General features: G+C 39.8%; 1 protein-coding gene across 3 annotated transcripts in view; it reads right to left on the bottom strand.

Annotated features, from left to right (window-relative positions):
• The window catches only part of LOC143036742 (solute carrier organic anion transporter family member 4A1-like), a 332,110-nt gene that overhangs the window by 34,836 nt on the left and 277,141 nt on the right, over positions 1–20,133 (bottom strand). For all 3 annotated transcript variants that reach the window (XM_076204441.1, XM_076204433.1, XM_076204450.1), the window contains one exon: positions 1,064–1,246. In XM_076204441.1, coding sequence (XP_076060556.1) covers positions 1,064–1,246 — 183 coding nt within the window. The remainder of the gene's footprint in view (positions 1–1,063; positions 1,247–20,133) is intronic.

Here is a 20,133-nt window from a genome sequence, read left to right as displayed (position 1 = left end):
GAAAAAACTTGAAAAGGAACAGTTTCCCACACAGAGCGATAAATACATGGAACAAATTAGACAACAAAACAGTATGTGCTAACACTATACAAGATTTTAAGATAAAACTTGATGCGGAGAGATACAAAGACGGGTCACCACGAGCATAGCTCCCCTCCCGTATATTACAACTAGGTAAATACAACTAAGTAAATACCAGACAAACATATCAACAAAATAGTCGGAGAAACCTTCAATTTACTAATTTCAATGAAAGGGGCCTTTGACTGCTTGGATGAAGAAATGGTAAAGAAAATATTAGTTACATTGATAAGTCCAAGATTGGAGTATGCTACAGCACTATGGACACCCAGTACTAAAAAGAATATAAAGAAATTAGTAAGAATTCAAAGAGCAACAACAAAGATGGCACCAACGCTCTCTAAACTGACATATGAACAAAGATTGTCCAAACTCAAACTACCAACCCTGGAACAAAGATGAGAAAGAGGAGATCTACTGACCATCTACAGAATCATAAAAGGGATGGAAGTCCTCAATAGAGATTATTTACTAAAGTGCAATAAAAGAAAAAACAAGAGGACATGAAAAGAAACTTAAAAAGGATAGTTATAGAAGAGATATGAACAAGAATAGTGGTAGATATCTGGAATAAATTGGATGAGGAAACAGTGAATGGAAAAACTATACAAGAATTTAAGAACAAACTTGATTTTGAAAGATACAAAGATGGGTCACTACGAGCATAGCTCTTCCCACAAAATACAACTAAGTAAATACAACTAGGTAAAATTGAGCTTTAACTTAGCAAGTAGATCTTTGACCTTGAATGACCTTGAAAGATTAGATATTTTACAAGTTGTAACTAAAATAATTGCAGACATGTTTACCATTATCACCATATGAATTATATATTTTTTTTAATTAATTGAGCACCTATATTCTCCTAAGTTGCCCCCTCAAATAAACAAAATCACTTGATGTTAGCCAAAACAAAATCTGTCTAGTGAATTAGTGTATTAAAGGGGTTAGATTATAGCATCTCCTACAGCATATACTGTACCTGCTCATGTAGAAATTGTCATAAGTCCTGCAGGAGCCCTTCTTGCCACAGTTCTCCTGCCAGAGCATGCAGGTGTTATCAATGAGAGCTCCAAAGAGAATGGGGCCAGGGATGGTTCCCAGTAGTCGCACCACTATCCACTGCAGACCCAGGGCAAATGATCGGTGGGTGGCTGGCACACATCTGTCATTGAAAAAGAGGACATGGAAGTGGGAATATTAAGGAAGTAAAAGAAAAGATGTGGTGTTAGGTAGGGTGAGGTATAATGGGAGAGTAAAAAGGGATTTAAAAAAACAAGTCAAGAAAATGATAAGATGGGACAGAAATTAGAAGTAAAAGAGGGGAAGGGTGGGAATGCAAAATAAGGATGTGAGGAAAATAAAAAACATAGGAAATAATAAGAAAGTAAATATGAAAGGTTAGGAAGAGTGTCATACATGATGGAAAGATGGGAGGTATGCATGGAGGGAAAAAAAGTGTGAAGGGAGGGAAGTATTACATGGCAGACAATACAAGAGAGCCAAAAAATGCATACAAGAAATGTTCATGGAGTAATGTCACTTATGGGAGTGACATGGAAAAAAATAGAAGAGAGGGGTAAAGAATTAGCGAAGAAAAATGGTAAAAATAAGGTAAATAATTTTGGTGGCAGGAAACAATATGGGTAAGGGCATGTTGGGATACAGGAACTAAAAATTAGTAATTAGTATAGCATTGTCATTCCTACCATGAAATTCATATACTTACAACATGTAACAAGTAATGTGGGATAGACATGGCAATGCTGATGAGTAGGCTACTATGCAGCAAGAAGGTAAAAGGAATAATCAAAATGTTACTAAGTACTGAGAGAGCAATACCAGGTAGTGGGATGGCTCTACATGGGAGAGAAGGTATTAACATATCTATCTGTTTGGTTCTTAGATTTGGATGTCTATTATGTGTTTGTTGACTGCATACCTAATGGTAAATCATTTCTGTTTATCAAATGTGGCATCTAAGAACTGTAAACTTCCTAGGTATTGGTCATAGCCTAAAGCTAGTTAGTTACAATTTTTAAAGTAAATGAAATATAGAACTAATGACCAATCAATCTGTTGCTCCAGATCTCTCTTGCAAGAGACCCACTATCCCATAAGATACTGATGGCCCATAAGACACTGAAAGAAGAAATATGGTGTTGGTATCTAGGTATACCTAGGGTGGGGAGGTGTAGGATGAGGGGTTAATTGTCTTCTGTGTGATACTTGCATCTGGGGCAGTTTCTTTCTGTGGCCATGCCTCTTCTATTTTTATATTGTTTCAGAGCTGGATGGTAACCTAAATGCAGCCATACTGGTGGGGTTCTTACACCTTGGGAAGGATTTTTGTGTAGGGATATTGTCTGGAGGGGCTTTTATGTGGTAATTGGTCTTGAGGTGCTTGTTTTTTTTTATCTGAGTGTGAACATGGATTTGTATGGACGATGTTGTGATGTGTGGGCAGTAGATTTTTGTAGATGCTTGAGTAGTATGCTGTGTGTTTTTTTTCAGTTGGTTGTGCTTGTGTTATGTAAGGAGATGAGTAATGTGTAGGTAGGGTTGAGGGCTCTTGCATAGAACTATGTACCTATCATTTTCATATGATCTCCTATGGGGACAATTTTGGTTTTTGCATGTATTTTACCTACCGTATTTTCCGGCTTAAAATGCGCATCGGGTTATAATGCACACCCATGCACTTCGTTATCTCAGTACACAGATAGCGCGCACCGACATATAACGCGCATGCCCGATCGCCATCTAGCGAGAATCGAGAACCATGTTGTGCGTTGGTCCCTTATTACTTTGTAGCTTAAATAGTTTGTAGGAAATATGATCTAAAAATGTTTAGAAAGTAAAATATACAGAAAAATTTTGGGATTTTTACAGAAAATGTTCATTTTATATCTTGAGGAAATAATTCGTCTTTACCATTTTTTATTTAATACTGAATCAAACTACAGACTGTTTCGTTTTAGCTTTGAACCTGCAATGACAGTGGTGAAATAAGACAGTCATCGAGGTGACGTTTAGTTAATATAACTCCCAAAAGAGGGTGTTGTAGTCAGGTGTTTGACACGAGTTTATGAACAGCCGCAACGGAATTTGTACCATACCTAAAGTGAAGCAACAAAGCCAACATAAAAATTCAAACTAGGATGCTGTGAACAAGGGCAAATATCATGAATATTTATCATGTTTCATGGTATTTAGGCCTATTTAAATATGAAAAATAAGATTCGATAGATACCTACCTATACCAAATATTTATATACGGTAGCCCATGCTGGCGTATTCTTTCATGTCACCATAGCTGTTCTTCTTGTTCTCACGGAACGTCACGGAGAAGTGTGCCGTCCCGACTTTATGACGGCCAACATCGTCACGTTGTTGTGAAAAAAATTACACGCACAGCCGCAGAATTTTTATCGTAGGCCGTAGATAATGCGCACCACCGGATAACGCGCACCCCCAATTTTTAGGCCCTTCAAACGGAAAAAAGTCGCGCACTATACGCCGGAAAATACGGTAGTTGTATTTACCTAGTTGTAATATACGGGTGGGGAGCTATGCTCGTGGTGACCCGTCTTTGTATCTCTCCGCATCAAGTTTTATCTTAAAATCTTGTATAGTGTTTGCACATACTGTTTTGTTGTATAATTTGTTCCATGTATTTATTGCTCTGTAAATGGTCTTTTGTGGTGGTTTGGTGCTTCATATTATAATTCTCAATACTTTATTTTCTATAGTTTGTAAGGTGTTCATGTGTGTTTTTTTGGTTCTTGGTAACCATACATCAAGAACTGTTTATACACTATGATTAGTTTTATTCTGCCAACCAAAGTCTGTCTTATCTTAGATCTTTCATGTGTATTTACCTTCAGCTTAGTTCCTCATGGATGATGTGTCATCACAGTCTTCCACCTAATGCCCTTGGTCAGAAGCAATGCTTCAAGACATAGTACATACACAGCAAGGCCAATTCATTTAATTGGCAACCCTCCCCTCTCTATCACCTCATGCAGAAAATAGAGAAGCTGGGGAGCAATCTCTTTGGGCTGCATCAAAATATCATCCACACATAACCACTCCCCCCACATCCCCCACCCCCTCCCTTCCTTGCATCAAAGTATTATCTATACACAGCCATTCTCCACTCATCCCTACTTCTAGCCTTCTCCCTTCCTTAACAGGCATTTCCCTATTACTCAAACCTCCTTTCACCCCATCCATCCATCTTATTCTCAGTCATCCCCTCAATTTCACTCTATCCACCTCTGCCTTCCCCACCTCTTTTACTGATCTTTCTTCACCCATTCTTTCCATGTGTCCAAAACGTCCCAATCCTCTTTCATCAGCCCTATCTGCCATCACATTTTCCACCCCCGCTCATCTCCTCCCCTCCTCATTTCTCACCATAACATGCCACTGATCCATATCCCTATCTTGGATAGATTAGGGTTTTGATGAGTCTTTTCATCATCCCTTCATCCATATAGTGAAACACCACTTTAATCTTCTGCAGAAGTCCGTGCATGTCTTCCACAAAGCTATTGATATGCCTGTCAGGTGACAGTTTGTCTTCCATCAACACCTAAATATTTCTCCTTTTTTCCTTTAATAATAGTCACTTCCCTAGGAAAAGTTTAAAGATGGTCTTTTGCAGCTATTGCCCATTTAGAGTACATGGCGGCATGTTTTGGTATTGAAATTAATTTCCCATCTTGGCTTCATGCAAAAATAGTGTCTAGATCTTTTTACGATAGCCTACAACCTTTGTTTCTCACTTTCCTCATGATTGTTGCATCAACTCATTGCTACCCACTCTTTTCTCCAAAAAATTGCTATCCTTTGTGGAGATAGACTGACAAATTACTGATATCTGAGGGGATGTCATCATTTTAGTTTTTGTAAACCACTGTCCTTATTTGTCCAAGTTGAGAGTGAAGGCTAGATGGAGAAAGAGGAAAAGGACATAAAGTAAGGAGGTGCTTAACCTATTTAAATGAGAAGGAAAAGGAGCATGATTACAAGAAGCAGCCAAGAGGAGTGTGGGAGGTGGAGAAGGATAAAGTAGAGGTAGGAGTGGAGGAGAAATGGGGATGTTTCAAAGAGGTAGTAACAATGTGTGCAAAGATAGTATGTGGAACAAGGAGGATGGGTAATGAGTGGTGGGATGAAATGAAAAAGGTAATTGAAGAGAAGAAGCAAGCATTCATGGACTTGTTGCAAAGTGGGATGAAAGAAAAATATGGGAGGTATAAAGAAAAAAGAAAAGAAGCAAAACATGATATACAGAAGGCAAAAAGGAGAGCCGATGTACAATGAGGGAGGAGTATGACAGAAAAATGTTAAATAAAAAGATGTTTTGGAAGAAAGTTAAGAGGGGAAGGGGAGGCAAATCAGGTAGAGAAGAGAAGGTAATAGGTGCAGATGGAGGGAAGATACTGGAAGAGGAGGCAGTAAGGGGAAGATTGGTGGAGTATTTTAGGGAGCTGCTGTGGAGGATAGGGAGTGGTGGTAGTAGTGGAAGGTACTAAGAAAATGACAGTGATGGATAAGAAAAATGGAGTAGAAATAAGAAAAGATTAGGTGCAAGTAGTTCTTAAAATGATGAGAGAAGGTAAGGCAGGAGTATGATAGAAAAAATTGAGATAAAAAGATGTTTTGTAAGTTAAGAGAGGAAGGGGAGGCAAATCAAGTAGAGAAGAAAAGGCAAATGGTACAGATGGAGAGAAAATAATGGAAGAGAAGGAAAGGAGAAGATGGACAAAGTATCTTAGGGAGCTGCTAAATGTGGAGGAGGATAAGGAGAGTATGGTGGTAGCAGTGGGAGGCACTAAGAAAATTACAGTGATGAGTGAGGAAAATGGAGGAGAAATAAGAAAAGATTAGGTGCAAGTAGTTATTAAAATGATGAGAACAGGTCAGGCACCTGAGCTGGATGGGTGTCATGCAGTGTCTAAAGAAGGGAGGTACAGTAATAATGAACTGGCTAGCGAGGTTTAACCCATTAAACTCCGATGACAAGATTCTTGTCATTTGGTCAAATAAAACAAAAAATCATAAAACACCAAAATGTTTGATCAAACACCAGAAAAATATGATGTCAGTCCTCGCTTTGCACGAAGCGAGGACTGACGTTATATTTTTCTGGTGTTTGATCAAACATTTTGGTGTTTTATGATTTTTTGTTTTATTTGACCAAATTACAAGAATCTTGTCATCGGAGTTTAATGGATTAATGTGTGTCAAAAGGAGGGTTGAGTGCCAGAGGACTAGAAGAGTGCCTGTATGGTTCCATTTTACAAGGGAACAGGACAAGTGTGAGTGTAGTAGTTTTATAGGGGTCAGTTTTTTTAGTGTGGCTGGGAAGGATTATGGAAAGGTTTTAAATGAGAGGGTTAGCAGAGAAACAGAAGGAGTATTGGTGAGGATCAATGTGGGTTTAAGAAAGGAAGAGATATGGATCAAATTTTTGTGGTAAGACAGATATGTGAGAAAGCTTTAGGAACAGGTAAGGATGTTTTTTGGTCCTTCATAGATTTGGAAATTTTTTATGACAAGATAGACAGGAAGAAACTGTGGGAGGTTTTGCAGATATATGAGAATGGGGGGAAAGCTGTTAAAGGCAGTCAAGAGTTTTTATGAGAGTAGTAGAGCCTGTGTTAGAATTAGAAATGGAGAGAGTGATTTGAGGTGAAGGGCCTGCATCAAGGGTGTGTCGTGTCACCATGGTTGTTCAATGTGTACATGGATGGGATGGTGCAGGAGGTAAAGGTAACAGTGATGGCCATGGGACTGGAGATGGTTAAAGTGGAGAAAAGTGGGAGATGAACCAGTTGTTGTTTGCTGATGACACTGTATTTTTGGCAGGGTCATAGGGGGGATTAAGAGAGTTAGTGATTGAGTTTGAGAAGATATGTGATAGGAGATAGCTCAAGGTAAATATTGGTAAAAGTATGGTGATGAGATACACAAGAGGAGAGGATGGCAGCAATTTGGAAGTAAGTCTTAAGGAAGAAAGGCTGGAGGAAGTGGATAGCTTTGGGTATTCAGGGTCACATGTGGCTGGAAAGGGAGAAGGGGCGGAGGTAAACTGTAGACTGAAGGAAGCAAGTGCCTTGGGGCATTAAAAAGTGTAATGAGAAATAGGCATTTGGGAATGGATGCAAAGAGGATTAAATGAAGGGGTTATTGTGCCAAATGCACTGTATGGGGCAGAAACATGGAATCTAAGAGAAGATAAGAGAAAAAGTTTAAATGTGTTTGAAAACAAATGTCTGTGAAGTATAGTAGGGTTTACAAGGTTGGATGGACTGAGAAACCAGGTGTGGAGAGCAGGGATAGAAAAGGAGATGGCAGATAGGGTTGATGAATGAGTATTGGGATGATTTGCACACATGGAAACAAGTGAAGAAAGATTAGTTAAAGAGGTGCAGAAGGCAGAGGTGGTGGGAGTGAACATGAGGGGGTGACCGAGAAGGAGATGGATGGATGGGGTAAAAGGGGCATTGAGCAGGAAGTGGATGTCTGTTGAGGAAGGAAAAGAGTAGGCAAGATATAGGGGTGGGTGGAGAATGACTGTGTATAGATGACACTGTGATGGAGTGAGTGGGAGTGGGGGGGTTAGGGAGTGGTTATGTATTTACCTAGTTGTATCTTACAGGAAGGGAAGCTATGCTTGTGGTGTCCCACCTTTATATATTGCAGGAATTTCACCCTGTCTGTTGTTTTTCTGCATGAGGGGTCAGAGAAGGGGGTAACTGATTAAATGAAGTGGTCTTGTTGTGGATGTGCTGTGTCTTGCTGCATTGCTTCTGACCTAGGGCAGTGGACAGGATATATGGGACAACCCATCATCCATGAGGTAGCTATGATGAAATGGAGGAAAGGGTGGTGGATGGAAGTGGAATGGATGGGAATGAAATGGGTGGTGAGTATATGCCTTTTGATTTTGGCTACCTCCCTGATATGGGGGAAAAGGCTTTGGTATATAGACAGATAGAATTTGGGTATTCCTAACAATAATTTTAAAGTTCCATCTCCATAGGCAAGCTTTTTGCTATTATGTTCTGGGTTTGGGATGGGGGTGATCACTTGTAGACTGAATAATGCATGTGAGAGTGTTGCTCATTCAAAGACTTCATTGTACAGTCTTTTGGTCCCAGATGCTTGGCTATTTTGGGTTACTCTGTACTGTCTGCCAGCTAAGAAGTATGTTAGCCATTTCTTGTCATTCTAGATGTCTATATGATCTTTTATGATAGGATGTATCTAAAAAAGTCACCAAATGCCATCATAACTCCTCTTTCTGGTAATACTTTCTTGTAAAATACTTCCAGTACTTACTGAATGATTCAAGGTTTGGGGAGAAGGCCAGATTACTTATATTTACTTAGGTAAATCCTAATTTACTTATCTACTTACAAGACACATCTGCTTGGCTTTTCTATCCTGCTGTTCAATCCAATGTTGATATTAGGCTGATGCTTGATGTAGGAGGCAGTGTTGCTTTGTAGTTGAATTTCACTTCTTGTTGGTCCCAGAACTTGCAGAGTCTCCTCTCAAGCACTTGCACACTTTGTGCCTCTACAATAGATAATTGGAGGCTGTTCAAAGTATTAATTATTCTTTCTGGGAATAAATCTAATTGTACTCTTGTATTACACCTCCTCTTTGATAATTTGTATCTATCATCTTTTGTTTCTGGGCCTGCCCTCACATCATAAAGCAGCACTGGGGCTACCCAGGCATTGTACTTTCCTGGAGCTACCCTGTATGCTTCAATCATATCATACCTTAGCCTCCTGTAGTACTCTGTCTTTTTTCATATAAGAGTTTCTTCAACTCTAATAAGTTGGGTTGCCTATCTCTGTACATTCTCTAAGGAAGTGATGTCCTTTTTTTATTGGGTTCCATATAGTGTTATCAAACTCAAGATGGGGTGCCAATGCCTTACAGTCTTTTAAAATTATCTTGGTTCAGGAACATAAATGACCTTTTGATGAGGCCCATCACCTTGCTTGCCTTTTTTTTTTTTTTTTTTTTTTTAATTATTATTATTATAAATTATCATTATTATTAATTTGGGCCTCAAGCTAACTGTTTATCTATTCTTTTTCCCAGGACTTTTTTCTTCAACTAATTTCAGCAGTACTAATTGATTTTTGCATTTTTTTTTAAAAGTTTGGCAATGTATAGTTTCTTATCATTCACTCCTTTTTTCAAGACAGTTTCATAGTTTTACAATTTTCCTAGTGAAATTGCTGAAGCCACCTCTATAACCATGACTAAGTTGTTTAAGTCATTAAGTCCTTCTGAAGTATTTACCTAATTGTATTTACCCCATCTGAGGTATTGGCGGCATGTTATTCCGGGGTTAAAAGCTGCTCAGTAGCATGCAGCTGATATTTTAGGGTCTATATGGGGTGCCTCTATGGATCAGAGCAACACATCATTTTGTCTATGATAGAGGAAATCTCTATTCATAGAGAAATGATGATACTTTATTATACTGCCACTGTCCCTCCATTGTACTGTCCTCCCAATCTTGATACTATCCCGTACCACTTCTCTGAATATTCACTTCCTTTTTGTTGACGAACTCTGTGGTAGAGGAAAAGAATACTGCCACCAAATCTTCCCACTTGAGTAGTAAAAGGTGACAAAAAAAAAAAAGGGATGGGGATAGGACTGGGCATCCTTCTCTCTATAGCCTCAAAGGGGACATTCCTAAAAAGAGAAAAGGCATAAGAGGGTCTAGGAGTTTTCCAACCAGAAAGATGGATGTGTTGGCATTGAGTGAAACCAAGTTGAAAGAAAGGGGCGAGTTTGAGTTTGGGAGTGTAGTAGGATGTCAGGAATGAAGAGAGGATGAGAGAGAGAAGGGGTGGCTAAACTAGTAAGTGAAGAGATAGGTAAATGTGTGGAGTGGAGAGAGGTTTCTTCAAGTTTAATGTGGACGAAGGTGAACTGGGAAGGGAGATGTGGGTTTTTGTAAGTGCATATGGGCCTGGTAGTGAGAACAGTGTAGAAGAAAGGGAGGCTTTTCAGATAGATTTAAATGAGTGCATGGAGGGTTTAGGGAGAAATGTCAATTTAGTGGTATTGGGAGACCTTAATGCTAGGGTAGAAAATGAACCAAGTGGTTGGGAGGTGTGGAGTTCCAGGAAAAAATTGTAGTGGAGATGTGTCTCGAAAGAGAGCTGATGATAGTAAATATAATGTTTCAGAAGAAAGTCAAGCATGAGTACATATGGGAGAGGGTGGTAGATGGAAGGGTGGTATATAGGTCTTTAATGGAGAATAATAGGAAGATTTTTGGATATATGTTCTAAGGAGAGTGGGGGAATATCAGATCCTTTTTTTCTGAAAGGTAAGTTGAGAGTGAAGGATAGATAGAAAAAGAGGAAAAAGACAATGTAAAGAGGTGCTGAGAGTAAACTGCCTGACTGGGAAAGAAAAGATTACAAGAAGAAGCTGAGAGAGGAGTGGGAGGAAGTGAAGTATAGGAGTGGAGGAGGAATGGGGATGGTTCATGGAGTGAATCACAAGGTGTGCAAAGATGGTGTGTGGAACAAGGAGCATGGGATTAAATACAAGTGTAGCAAGTGGTGGGATGAGGAAGCAAAGGAAATTGTAGAAGGCAAGCATTCACAGATTGATTACAAAATAGGACAAGATAATCATGAGAGGTACAAAGAAAAAAGAGAAGTAATGCATAAGATAAAGGAGGCAAAGAGGAGAGCAGATGGGTAAGAGTATGACAGAATTTTTTTTTGAGTAATAACAAGATGTTTTGGAAAGAAATTAAGGGAGAAAGAAGAGGCAAATCAAACAGAGAAAAGGTAAAAGGTGCAGATGGAGAGATGATAATGGAAGAGAAAGCAGTAAGAGGAAGATGGGCAGAGTATTTTACAAAGTGGCTAAATGTGAAGGAGGATAGGGAGAGAAAGGTAGTTGCAGTGGGAAGCAATAAGAGAATGACAGTGATTAGTGAGGAAAATGGAGGAGAAATAATTAAAGATGAGGTGAATGCAGCTGTTAAAATGATGAGAGCAAGTAAGGCACCTGGGGTTGGATGGGTGTCTTGTGGAATGTCTAAAAAAGAATGGTACAGTGATGGTGAGGTTGTTTAGTGTTTGTTTATGAGAGGGTAGAGTGCCAGGGGACTGGAGGAGTGCCTGTATAGTTTCACTTTACAGGGGAAAAGGGAACAAATGTGAGTATAGTAGTTTCAGAGGGATCATTTTGTTGAGTGTAGTTGGGAAGTCTTATGGGAGGGTTTCGATCAAGAGGATTAGGAGAGGAACAGAGGGAGTAATTGGTGAGGAACTGTGTGGGTTTAGGACAGGTAGGGACTGTGTTGATCATATTTTTGTGGTAAGACAGATATATAAGAAAGCTTTAGGAAAAGGTAAGGATGTTTTTTTGGGCCTTTATAGATTTGGAAAAGTCTTATGACAGGGTAGACAGGAAGGCATTGTGGGAGGTATTGCAGATATATGGGATAGGAGGAAAGCTGTTAAGAGCAGTCAAGAGTTTTTACATGAGTAGTAGAGCTTGTGTTTGAAATAGAAATGGAGAGAGCGAGTGGTTTGAGGTCAAGGTGGGACTTCACCAGGGGTATGCTTTATCACCTTGGCTATTCAATTTATACATGGATGGGGTGGTGCATGAGGTAAATGCAAGGGTAATGGGTTGAGGACTGGAGATGGTTAAAGAAAATGGAGAAAAGTGGGAGATAAGCCAGTTGTTGTTTGCTGATGACATAGCATAGCACTTGTGGCAGAATGGGTTGAGGACTGGAGATGGTTAAAGAAAATGGAGAAAAGTGGGAGATAAGCCAGTTGTTGTTTGCTGATGACATAGCATAGCACTTGTGGCAGAATCAGAGGAGGGATTAAGGAAATTAGTGACAGAGTTTGGGAAGGTGTGCGAAAGAAGGAAGTTGAAGATGTGGGTAAATCCTGCATGAGGGGATGGTGAGGAGCACCAACGAAAGGTTGATGGGAGTCATCCCCTCAAGGACCCTTGAAGCCATCAAGGGCCAAAGGAGGAAGCAGGCTTACAAGCATGAAGTCCAGCGTCAAGTCAACGCTGGCACATCCTCGTCCTGCACACCTCCCTCGCCCCCCCCCCTCTCCCCGACTCTTCCTGGAACAGCTGGGGAAGAGGAACAGGAGGAAATTAGCGAGTCTGACCTCCAGACAGCGTTACTTGCCTCAGCAAGGGCCAACCTGTCTCGTGTGAATACAGGATTCGCAGCTCCCAGTTAATGGACTCTGGGCTGCCTTGGCAGCTCTAAGAGAGAGGGGAAGAAGCCAATGGGTTTCTCGAGGAGCATGCAACAGCCCTCTTTGGGTCATTGCACATTGTGTCACACAGTCGGGTATCAAGATCTTCATCCCAACCCTGACCCAGGAAGCAGAAGACCTGATCTCGAAGAGGTATCATAAAACAGGAGTACCGGCGGATTCAGAGATTATATAAGTCTGACAGGAGACAGGCTACTAGATCTATTCTCTCAGGAGAATGGAAAAAGTGGCTGACACCCCCCCACACACACACACACTCAGGATTCCCTTGCCTTCTGGGACCCCATTTTCAAGCAGGCCAGCAAACCTGAAGCGAGGCAGGTGACACCAGTCTGCCAAAGAATCGGAGAGGAAGAGAGAAGGAGTTTGAATGTGTTTGAGATGAGGTGTCTGAGAAGTATGATGGGGGTTACTAGGCTAGATAGAGTGAGAAATGAAAAAGTGAGGAGGAGAACAGGGTTGGAAAGGGAGTTGGGAGATAGGGTGGATGAAAGAGTATTTGGATGGTTTGGACACATGGAAAAAATGAGTGATGAAAGACTAGTAAAAGAGCTATGGAAGGCAGATGTGGAGGGAGTGAACATGAGGGGACATCCTAGGATGAGATGGATGGATGGAGTGAAGGGGGCTTTGGGGAAGAGGGGGATGTCTGTTGAGGAAGGATGGGAGAGTACAGAAGACAGGGGTGAATGGAGAATGGTTGCATATGGATGATGCGATGCATGAGGTGGAATGGGTGGGGGGATAGTGTGTGTGAGCAAAATTTGATGCAGCCCGAAGGGATTTCTCCCCATCTTCTCCTTTTATGCATGGGGGGATGGAGAGGGGGGGTCGCCGATTTAATGAAGCTGCCTTGCTGTGGATGTGCAATGATTTGCAACACTGCCTCTGACCCAGGGCAGTGGACAAGGTGCAGGGATGACCTGTCATCCAGGAGGTGCTAAGATAAGAGGGAGGGTGGAGGGGAGTGGAGTGTATCTAGGGATGGAATGGGTGGGAATGATTTTATGCCTTTTTCTTTTTGGCTACCTCCCTTGAAAGGGGGAAAATGCTTTGGTATATGTGATGTATGGGTATATGTACATTAATTCTAATTTTTATTGGTAATCTTGCATTAGTCAAGGGATAGGAATGGATTTGGGATTAAACACATTCAGCATACCAGTGTACATGGGTGTTTGTGTATGGATGTATAATAAACATATATTTACCTAGTTGTATTTACCTAGTTGTATTTTACAGGAAGGGGAGCTACGCTTGTGGTGTCCCACCTTTGTATCTCACTGTGTCTAGTTTGCTCTTAAATTTGTGAATGGTTTTTGCACATACTATTGTTTTGTTCAGTTTGTTCCAAGTGTCCACCATTCTGTGTGGAAAACTGTTCTTCTTCAGATCTCTTCTATGACTATCTTTTTTGAGTTTCTTTCCATGTCTTCTTGTGTTTCTCTTGTCCCAATTTAACAAGTCCTTTCTGTCAAGTATTTCTGTGCCCTTCATGATTCTATAGATGGTCAGTAGATTGCCTCTCTCTCTCCTTTGCTCCAAAGTATGTAACTCCAATTTAGCCAGTCTCTCTTCATATGACAATTTTGAAAGTGCTGGAGCAATTTTTGTGGTGGCTCTCTGGATTCTTTCAATTTTTGGTACAATTTTTGGACAATTCATTTGAGATAATTACTCCCAGATATTTTTCAGATCCCACTTTCTTTACCCCCTTAGTTCCAATTTTATATTGTCCTGATATTCTATTTTTACCTTTTTCGAACTCCATTATGCTACACTTGTTAATGTTGAAGTTTACTTCTCATTTCTGACTCCACTTCCAAACCTTATTCAGGTAATCCTGTAGTGATTCGGAATCTGTTTTAGTTTTTATTTTCCTCAGCAATTTAGCATCATCTGCAAAGAAGCTCATTTAACATTCCACATCATCATCCATGTCATTCACATAAATAGCAAACATTATTGGAGCCAGTACAGATCCTTGTGGAACTCCACTAATCACCTCCTTCTAACCTGAATATTTTTCTGAGTACTACTCTCATCTTTCTACCATTGAGGTATGCCTACATCCAGTTTAGCAGGTTGTCTTGTATCCTTCCTATATTTCCCTTTTTTTTTTTTTTAATAATTTTTTGTGTGGTACCTTGTCGAAAGCTTTTTGTAAGTCCAAGAAAGCACAATCTGTCCATCCATCCATTTCTTGTATATCTATTAGTCTTGAGTAAAAACAGATTAAATTTGTGGTACATGATCTTCCCTGTCTGAACCCAAAAGGTCTTGGGTTTATCATATTATTTTCTTCCAGGTGTTTTACCCATCTGTTCTTGAAACTTTTCTCACAAATTTTGGCCATAGTTCTTGTTAGTGAGACCGTTCTATAGTTGGTTGGTTCTTCCTCATTTCCTCTTTTTTTATATTGGTACAATGTTGGCATTTTTTCATGTATATATGCATATGTATTTACCTAGTTGCATTTTATAGGAAGAGAGCTATCCTCGTAGTGACCTGCTTTTGTATCTTTCAGCATCCATTTTGATCTTAATTTCTTGTATAGTTTTTGCATCTCATTCATAATTCTGTATGTGGTTAGCAGGTCTCCTCTTTCTCTTCTTTGTTACAGGGTTGGTATTTCGAGTTTGTCCAATCTTTGTATGTCAATTTGGAGTGTGTTGGTGCCATCTTTGTCATTGCTCTTTGAATTCTTTCTAATTTCATTATGTTCCTTTTAGTACTAGGTGTCCAGTGTTGCAGCATACTCCAATTTTGGTTTTATCAATGTAACTAATATTGTTTTTACCATTTCTTCATACATGTAGTCAGAAGCCACTTTCATTGATCTTAATAAATTGAAAGTTTCTCTGACTAATTTGTTGATATGTTTGTCTGGTGTCATGTCATTGGTGAGAGTTACTCCTAGGTCCCTTTCAGAGTTGGCTTTTTTAATTTTCTTTGTACCAATTTTGTATTGTCCTGATATTCTGTTTTTGCTTTTTCCAAATTCCACTATACTAAATTTCTTGATGTTGAATTTCACTTCACTCTTCTGACTCCATTTCCAGATTTTATCTAGGTATTTTTGTAATGATTTGCAATCTTCCTCTGTACTTACTGTCTTTAGTAGTTTTGCATCGTCTGCAAAGAAATTCATATAACATTCCACACCTTCATCCATGTCATTTATATATATAGCAAACATTATTGGAGCCAATACAGAACCTTGTGGGATTCCACTTATCATTTCTTCCTAATTTGAGTTCTTGTCTCTGAGTACCACTCCTAATAACCGTAGGAGGCAGTTAGAACCGTAGAAGTACGATTTGATATCTTCCTTCGCCGACCAGAGCGATGCTTTGGAGTACGAATGATGTCACTTCCTTCGTCTCACTATTTCTTGGTCCACTTTTGCACTTGACGCACTCCAATTCCCACACGAGTAGCAATATCTTTACACTTATAACCCTCCTTATAGAGGGTTATGATTGTAACAACTGTGTCTCTTTCCAGCTCTTTACCACTTCCCATTACGGAGATATCAAGGCACAAAAACAGAGACCACCGCAAAAAAAAAAAACTACTCTCCGTGAAAGATGTTTAGAAACTGACTCCATGTGACATCGAGTGCGCCTAAACAGAGTTGCCAAATAGTGTGTATTGTCTCAGCTAAATACGGGTACAAACGCTAGCATTGAAAAATAGCGAAAAGTTTGGGTGGAAAGTTGTATTTTTCGCATGTTTTGAGTTTAGGGGAAAGTTGGGGCACCTATAATTTTGCGCCCAAACTTTTCGTGGCTACTGTACATCATCAATATATTCTTTATTTCCTTCATGCAGTATCACTATTTTGTGTTTGTCTTTTAGTTTTTCATTTACATATCTGTAGAATAATTTAGGTTCCTTGCATTTTTCTATTATGTCTTTTTCATATTTTCTTTTTTCTTCCCTGCATATTTTTACATATTTGATTCTTAGTTTGATGTGTGTTTGCCATTTGGTCTATTTCTTTTGTCTTTTTCCATCTTTTCCATGCTTTGTCTCTTCTATAGCTTCACTTCACTTTTTGTTATTCCAAAACTTCATGTATACCCTTTTTTTTCCTTCTTTGGTATGTATTTGACTGTTCCCCCCTTGTATTTTTCTTTTAATATGTTCCACCTCTCTTCCATCTATGTTCCTTCTCTCTTCCGAAGTGAAGCTGGATCTAATGGGCACTAAGGTCACTTTGGGAGCAGGTGTCAAGCAGGGAGACCCTCTTTCGCCACTGTGTTTCAACGCAGCGATGGATGAGGTGCTCTGTGAGCTGGACCCTGAGCTCGGAGAGACAACTGGGGATCAACACGTCTCTCATCTCACTTTCGCTGACGACCTTGTCGGGGAGGCTTACAACTTGCTAAGATCAATAAAAGTGGCATTTGCATACTTGGACAAAGACATGATAAAACAAATATTGGTTACATTGATAAGGCCTAGACTAGAGTATGCAGCGACATTGTGGTCACCCAGTACCAAAAAGAATATAAAGAAAATACAAAGAATCCAGAGAGCAGCAACAAAAATGGCACCTGCACTTTCAAACCTATTATATGAGGAGAGATTGGCTAAACTGGAGTTACCGACACTGGAGCAAAGAAGAGAGAGAGGTGACCTACTGACCATCTACAGAATCATGAACGGCAACGGCACAGAGATACTTGATAGAGAGGACTTACTAAACTGGGACAAGAGAAACACAAGAGGACATGGAAAGAAAATAAAAAAACATAGCTACAGTAAAGAAATGAAGAAAAACAGTTTTCCACATAGAGTAGTGGACACTTGGAACAAACTGGACAATGAAATAGTACCCGGTATGCGCATAAACCATTCATGAGTTTAAAAGCAAACTAGATACTGTGAGATACAAAGGCGGGACACCATGAGCATAGCTCCCCTTCCCGCAAAATACAACTAGCTAAATACAGTTTACTTTTCCTAGTGGTTACACATTTGTGAACACACGTTCCTAGTGTTTTTATTGGAATTGGACTCAAAAGTGGGAAGTAAAATTTAATATAAAGAAATGCAGTATAATAGAATTTGGAAAGAGTAAAAACAGAATATCAAAAGATTACAGAATTGGGAAAAAAAAAAGTAAAAAAAGCAAACTCAGAAAAAGACCTTGGAGTGATGATTGGAAAGGACATGAAACCAGATAAGCATATAAATAAGATATTTAGAGAAACCTACAATTTATTGAGGTCAAAGTGGCATTTGCTTATTTGAATGAAGAAATGATAAAGAAAATACTAACTACACTAATAAGACCAAAACTTGAATACACAGCATCACTTTGGACACCCAGTACCAAAAAGAATATTACGAAACTAGAAAGAATACAGAGCGACAACCAAACTAGCACCAATTCTCGCCAAACTAACATATGAGCAAAGACTGTCCAAATTGAATCTACCAACTTTGGAACAGAGAAGAGAAAGAGGAGATTTGCTGACTATCTACAGAAAAATGAAAGGAATGGATGCTTTAGACAGGAACAACTTGTTAGTGTGGGACAACGGTAAAATGAGACACGGAAAAAAACTGAAAAAGGACAATTGTAGAAGAAACTTGAAAAGGAACAGCTTTCCACACAGAGCGATAAATACATGGAACAAATTAGACAACGAAACAGTATGTGCAAACACTACACAAGATTTTAAGATAAAACTTGATGCAGAGAGATACAAAGACGGGTCACCATGAGCATAGCTCCCTTCCTGTATATTACAACTAGGTAAATTTACATATACATACATTTATATATATATATATATATATATACATATACATATATATATATATATATATATATATACACACACAAGCCGCGGGCTTCACCCTTCCCGGCTTCGCCGATGGCTTGGCTGCACAAACAGCGGCCTACAGCCGCAGCTTTCTGCACTCTAATCCCTTGTTTTCCCCTTCATCCTCGGCCTCGGGGCGGAACCCCAACACGAGATCCCCAGCATGAAGAAGAACGCAAAGAACACGAAGTAGAATGCAAAGAAGAACGCGAGGAAGAAGAACGCGAAGAAGAATGCGAAGAAGAACGCGAAGAACACGAAGAAGAACGTGAAGAACACGAAGAACGTGAAGAAGAACGCAAAGAAGAAGAACGCGAAGAAGAAGAAGAACGCGAAGAATACCACCTGACCCCAACTTACCCAAGCGCTTTTTCAAGAATATTTTTAGGACAAAGTGTCACCAAAATACCACCTGTCCCCGACTTCCACAGCGTTTTTTAGAAGAAAATTTTTATTTAGACATATATATATATATATATATATATATATATATACACACACACACATATATATACATATACCTATTAAGGTCATTGAAAAAAATATTAGTTACATTAATCAGACCAAAGCTGGGATATGCAGCGACACTATGGACACCCAGTACTAAAAAGAATATAAGGAAACTAGAAGGAATACAGAGAGCGACAACAAAATTGACACCAGCTCTTTCCAATTTAACATACGAACAAAGATTAACAAAATTGGAACTACCAACACTAGAGCAGAGAAGAGAAAGAGGTGATCTACTGACTATATATATAATCATGAAAGGAATGGAAATCCTTGACAGGAATGATTTACTAATAAATGACAATAGAAAAATAAGAGGCCATGAAAAGAAACTTAAAAAGGATAACTATAGAAGAGATCAGAAAAAGAATAGCTTCCCACACAGAGTGGTGGATATATGGAATAACTTGGATAAAGAAACAGTGTGAGCAAACACTATTCAAGATTAAAAAAAAAAAAAAAAATGATGCTGAAAGATACAAAGGCGGGTCACCATGAGCATAGCTCCCTTCCCATATACATACATACATATACCTAGGCTTTTTCCCCCTTACAAGGGAGGTAGCCAAATAGGAAAAGGCATAAAATCATTCCCACCCATTCCATCCCTGAATACACTCCGCACCCCTCAACCCTCTCTCTCATCTTAGCACCTCCTGGATGACGGGTTATCCCTGCACCTTGTCCACTGCTCTGGGTCAGAAGCAGTGTTGCAAGACACAGCACATCCACAGCAAGGCCGCTTCATTAAATCGGCGACCCCCCCTCTCCGTCCCCCCATGCATAAAAGGAGAAGACTGGGAGAAATCCCTTCGGGCTGCGTCAAATTTTGCTCACACATACTACCTCACCCTCCATCATCCCGCCCATTCCACCTCATGCATCACAACATCATCCATATACAACCATTTTCCATTCACCCCTGTCTTTTGTCCTCTCCCGTCCTTCCTCAAAAGACATTCCCCTCTTCCCCAAAGCCCCCTTCACCCCATCCATCCACCTCATCCTAGGACGTCCCCTCATGTTCACTCCCTCCACATCTGCCTTCCATACCTCTTTTACTAGTCTTTCTTCACTCATTCTTTCCATGTGTCCAAACCATCCTAATACTCTTTCATCAACCTTATCTCCCAACTCCCTTTCCACCCCTGTTCTCCTCCTCACCTCCTCATTTCTCACTATATCTAGCCTAGTAACCCCCATCATACTTTTCAGACACCTCATCTCAAACACATTCAAACTCCTTCTCTCTTATGTTCCATGTTTCTGCCCCATACAGTGCTGTTGGCACAATCACTCCTTCATAAAGTCTCTTCTTAGCATCCATTCCCAAATGTCTATTCCTCATTACACTCTTCAATCCACCAAGGCATTTACTC

The sequence above is a fragment of the Oratosquilla oratoria genome, chromosome 2, assembly GCF_046742065.1.
Source record: "Oratosquilla oratoria isolate Oo_2021 chromosome 2, ASM4674206v1, whole genome shotgun sequence".
Lineage (NCBI taxonomy): Eukaryota > Metazoa > Arthropoda > Malacostraca > Stomatopoda > Squillidae > Oratosquilla > Oratosquilla oratoria.
The sequence above is the reverse complement of the archived record's forward strand: the minus strand, read 5'-3'. Positions and strand labels throughout refer to the sequence as shown.